General features: G+C 35.9%; 2 protein-coding genes across 2 annotated transcripts; both read right to left on the bottom strand.

Annotated features, from left to right (window-relative positions):
* Nucleotides 1-2,004: 2,004 nt before the first annotated feature.
* LOC139896501 (uncharacterized) lies at nucleotides 2,005-2,609 on the bottom strand. The gene is made up of 2 exons (XM_071879138.1): nucleotides 2,288-2,609; nucleotides 2,005-2,213 (listed from the first exon to the last, which is right to left on the bottom strand). The coding sequence occupies exons 1-2, from the start codon at nucleotides 2,607-2,609 to the stop codon at nucleotides 2,005-2,007; spliced, it is 531 nt and encodes a 176-aa protein (XP_071735239.1).
* A 1,738-nt stretch (nucleotides 2,610-4,347) lies between these two features.
* On the bottom strand, nucleotides 4,348-4,956 carry LOC139896482 (uncharacterized). The gene has a single exon (XM_071879124.1). It carries the CDS (start codon nucleotides 4,954-4,956, stop codon nucleotides 4,348-4,350), a length of 609 nt encoding a protein of 202 aa, XP_071735225.1.
* Nucleotides 4,957-5,549: the final 593 nt, after the last annotated feature.

Genomic DNA, 5,549 nt, shown 5'->3' with positions numbered 1-5,549 from the left:
AAAGTGTTGTAAATATATTTTGAACATACTTTGATATATATGTATATATTGTTATAGGTTCGTGAATCAACCAGTGGCCAAGTCTTACTTCCCGACGAAGTAAAAATCTGTGAAAGTGAGTTATAGTCCCACTTTTAAAATCTAATATTTTTGGGATGAGAATACATGCAGGTTTTATAAATGATTTACAAAATAGACACAAGTACGTGAAACTACATTCTATGGTTGAATTATCGAAATCGAATATGCCCCTTTTTATTAAGTCTGGTAATCTAAGAATTAGGGAACAGACACCCTAATTGACGCGAATCCTAAAGATAGATCTATTGGGCCTAACAAACCCCATCCAAAGTACCGGATGCTTTAGTACTTCGAAATTTATATCATATCCGAAGGGTGTCCCGGAATGATGGGGATATTCTTATATATGCATCTTGTTAATGTCGGTTACCAGGTGTTCACCATATGAATGATTTTTATCTCTATGTATGGGATGTGTATTGAAATATGAAATCTTGTGGTCTATTATTATGATTTGATATATATAGGTTAAACCTATAACTCACCAACATTTTTGTTGACGTTTTAAGCATGTTTATTCTCAGGTGATTATTAAGAGCTTCCGCTGTCGCATACTTAAATAAGGACGAGATTTGGAGTCCATGCTTGTATGATATTGTGTAAAAACTGCATTCAAGAAACTTATTTTGTTGTAACATATTTGTATTGTAAACCATTATGTAATGGTCGTGTGTAAACAGAATATTTTAGATTATCATTATTTGATAATCTACGTAAAGCTTTTTAAACCTTTATTGATGAAATAAAGGTTATGATTTGTTTTAAAATGAATGCAGTCTTTGAAAAACGTCTCATATAGAGGTCAAAACCTCGCAACGAAATCAATTAATATGGAACGTTTTTAATCAATAAGAACGGGACATTTCATAAACTACCCAGCTCCACCTTATAACTCCAAAACCCCATATGTGGACCCAGGACTCAAAAGACTGACTAAAATACTCATTAATATGCTGACATGACTCAGGTTTGACACAACTATAGTGAGTAGCCACAAAGCAATGCATCTTCAATTCTTGACTACCCAAATTAGCAATGAAAGGACATCTTCTACACTTTCTCACAAGCAATTTCAGCAATGCCTTGCCTATTCCACTATTAAAATTGACAGTCTTCCATATATTCCTAAAATTAGGGTTAGGGGATTTAAAAATGGTAAAATAAATAAAGAAAATGAAAAGACACCACCTTATATCACCCAGGGTTATTCTAAGAGTGCTAACCTTCAGCACATTATTTTTATACACCCAGACCCTATATTGCAACCTTATAACAAAATGACTCAAGAAATGCAAAATGACGGTTGACTCAGTTTGACTAGGGTTTAGAGTGACACATATAGACTCAAGTTTAAAAATAAAACTAAAAGTTGCATCTACCCATCTACCCCTTATATCTCCAACCCAAACAAAATCCTAAGTACCCCAATACCTCCAATAGTGCTCCCCAACACCAAAGTCAATGGTTTGTAGTATCATGTTGACTTTGAGGGTTGACTTCAATAACATTAAACTTCCACATTGCTGCAGCTACAATAGACTGGTCAAATTTAATAATTTTCAGGCCCGTAAGTCTTAATCTAACCACCTTCGCTATATGCTTGCACAAAGTATCCACATTTCTCTGCTCACTTTTGAAGAGCCTAGCATTTCTTTCTTGCCAAAGATGGTAAACAATGGATCCAATAACTAGTCTCCTTATAATGCTCCAGATGGACTTGTTGCTCTTTTTGTTAGACATCAGATCAATAAGCTCCACCCAAGAAACATTAGAATTCATAATAACATCAATGATATCATCTAAAGCAGCTTTATTTCTGGAGTGATTCCACACATCGTTGGCTAAATAACAGTCAATGAAAATGTGATTATGGGAATCTTTGACTTGGTTACAAAAGGCACAGAGTTTATCATCCTGAACCATCTAGTTATCAAGCCTATCTTGAGTAGTCAACTTTTGATTTGCAGCCACCCATAAGATAAAAGCATATCTAGGGATGTTTTGGGAAAACCACACCAATTTATGCCATTTAACATCTTGTCTAGTCATTTTCATATCCAACCATGCTCTGCTAGTGCTATAATCTTTGAGGCTACCATCAATTGACACCCACTTGACAACATCCTGGTTTCCTAAAGAAAAAAAGGGTTGTGAGACAAAATGTGGTTATACTTTTGAAGCAGTTCAGCAGGCCATCTTAACTCACTGCCATCTCTGATGTCATTCACAGTACTATTTAGGGTAAGACCACTTGCAAGCATGTCCCTTTTAGAGATAAATTTAAAAAGGGGACCATTTGGGTTCCAGTGGTCATACCAAAGAGATGTACACCTTCCATCACCAAGCTTGTGAAAAATGTTACTTCTAATGGACTCCTTAATTCTCAAAATACCTCTCCAACAACTTGAAGCCTCCACAGTTTCACTATCCATGGACCAAAAGTTCCTATTGCCAATCTTGTACTCTTTAATCCATTTCACCCATATAGACTTTTTGTTTGAGACCAAATTCCAGATGTGCTTGGTCATAAATGTCTTACCATAGGTGAATGTCTCTAATGCCTAAACCACTTTTCCTTTTATCATCGCTAATATCTTTCCAGGAAACCTTAGACATCACTCTACCCTTATCAGTTCCACCCCAAAGGAAACATCTAAGCATCTTTTCAATGTCATAAATAACACTTTTGGGGATAACAAACATAGAAATCCAGTAGACCTGAATGGAAATAAGCACAGACTTGATGAGTTGAAGTCTCCCAGCAAAAGAAAGGGATTTATTCTTCCAATCCTGGATTCTTTTTCTGACTTTATCAATGAGATTGGTACAATCCTTTGCATATAACCTAGTAGAGATGAGTGGTAACCCTAGGTATTTAACAGGGAAATTGCCAACATCAAAAGGCATAATATCAATGACTTCATCTTGTTAATTTTCATTCACATTACCAAAGACGGTAGTACTTTTGAGCATATTTAGTTTCAGGCCAGAGTAGCTACTGAATTCATTGAGGGCATTGTGCAACAATTGAACAGACCTAGCATCTGCATTACTAAACATCATGAGATCATCAGCAAAATAGAGATGAGTGATACCTAACTTTTGACAGTCTGGGTGATACTTGAAACCCTCATTTTCTTCAATGGTTCTTTTAATGCATAAAGATAGGATCTCCATAACTAGAGTGAAAAGGTAAGGTGATATAGGGTCACCTTGCCTCAAACCTCTTTTACCTTTAAAGTACCCATGTTGGTCACCATTAATGGAGATGGCAAAGGAAGGAGTTGACATGCACACCATCAACCAGTTGATCATTTTAGGATGAAAACCAAAGTTATTTAAGATGTCCCTCATAAACTCCCAATTTACAGTATCATAAGCTTTCTGAATGTCAATCTTGAAGGCACATCTACCCTTTCCTTTCTTCCAGTTATAACCTCTCATCAACTCTTGTGCAAGAAGGACATTATCACTTATTTGTCTACCAGGAATGAAAGCAGATTGGTTATCATCTACAATATCATCCAACACGCCTTTAATTCTCTCAGCTAGGATCTTGCTGATGATCTTATACAACACATTACAGCATGAAATAGGTCTATAATCCACAACAGACTTTGGGCACTCAGATTTAGGGACCAAGGCAATAAGAGTGACATAAACCTCACCAAGGAGTTTACCATTAAAAAAGATTAGAAATATCTTCACCAATAACAGGCCATGAAGCTTTAAAGAACCTTGAATTAAAACCATCTGGGCCTGGAGATTTTGCATCATCAATGCTCCATAAAGCATTTTTAATTTCTTCATCCTCAATGTTCCTAATCATGAAAATAGCTTGTTCCTGGGATAATTTTTTACTAAACAAAGTGTCAGGCCTCACTATTTGAGAGACCTCATTAGTAGTACCAAGCATACTTTCAAAGTGGGAGACAAATTGACCTGGAACTTTATTTCCTGTGAAGATATTACCTTCCATATTTTGCACAGTTTCAATCCTGTTTCTATTATTTCTAGCTTTAATGACCTTATGGAAATATGCAGTGTTAGCATCACCCTCTTTAAGCCATTGAATTTTGCTTTTTTGAATCAATAACTTTTCTTCTTCAATCAAAGCAGCCTTATAGGCTTTAAAATACATGCACTCTTCATCTCTCAGATCATGGTTATGAGGATCATCATTTACATCCTGTTGGGCTCTAATCAACTCCTCTCTAAGTCTAGCTGTCTTCTTGTGCACATTGCCATTGATATCATTCAACTTTCTCATCTGTTTTTAATCATCTTTAATTTAATAACAACAGAGAACATATGGTATCCTGGCACTTTGGTTTTCCAAACATCTTCAACTAAAGGTAAGAATTCTTTCTTATCTGCAAGGTGGTTGCTAAATCTGAAGGGTTTCACCTTTCTCTTAGCCATATTAGGGATAGTAACAACAATAGGGGTGTGATCAGACAGACCATATGGCTGAAACTCAGCAGAAACCCTAGGAAAATGGCTAATAAGACCTTGATTACCCATGGCTCTATCAATCTTCTTGAGAACACCCTTGCTTGAACCAGTGGCATGAGGTTTTTGATTCCAGGTATAGAAGAAACCAGATTGGTTAATATCATCAACTTCTATACTATTTACACAATCCCTAAAATCATGCATAGGAGAAGTAACAATAGAGGGACCCGAGTCTCTATCTTCTGGGTGAAGACTAACATTGAAATCTCCTATGATGATCCATGGTCTATCATTCACAATTCCATTAAAAGTACATAAATCATTCCACAGGAGCTTCCTTCTAGTATCATTGTTAGAAGCATAAACAACAGAACAGTAGAATCTCTTGTTACCATTAATCTGTTCAATCAAACAATGCATGACTTGGTCTGTTTGGTGTAACATGTCACGACCCTACTTTTTCCGTTATCTTTTATCGTTAATTATTTAACGACCGTTAACTGGTATTCGTGCTATGTCATTTCTATGGCCTATATTATTATATTAATAATAATATATTAATTATTAAGTGTTATGTGAATATTTGTATTCGTATTTTAAATTATACGTTTCTACGTATCGTGGATTTCTGTCCGGCGAATCTTTTCAGTTTTCAAACCAACGGTCGCGTTTTTGGGATATTTAAATCCTAATTATTTTAAATATGATATATTAAGATCATATAATTATATATAGTATTTATATTTATTTTTCGTCGCGCGTTTGTTATCTTTCCGGATTTTTAATCGCGTAAGTGCGTTTTCGCGTTTCGGGATTCGTTCGGGCTTTCGGGCCACAAGCAATTACACTTTTAGCAAGATTGGGCCATAGGGCCCACCCCATGACCCCCCATTCGGCTGACCATAAGGGGAGGGAGTATACTCCCCATTTTTTTTATTTTCCATCTCATTTACACATTACACAATTTTAATGTAAACCTAATTACCACTTTTGCTCTCCTTCCTCCCTTCCTT

Source organism: Rutidosis leptorrhynchoides, chromosome 3 (genome assembly GCF_046630445.1).
Source record: "Rutidosis leptorrhynchoides isolate AG116_Rl617_1_P2 chromosome 3, CSIRO_AGI_Rlap_v1, whole genome shotgun sequence".
Lineage (NCBI taxonomy): Eukaryota > Viridiplantae > Streptophyta > Magnoliopsida > Asterales > Asteraceae > Rutidosis > Rutidosis leptorrhynchoides.
This window is presented reverse-complemented; position numbering and strand designations above follow the sequence as displayed.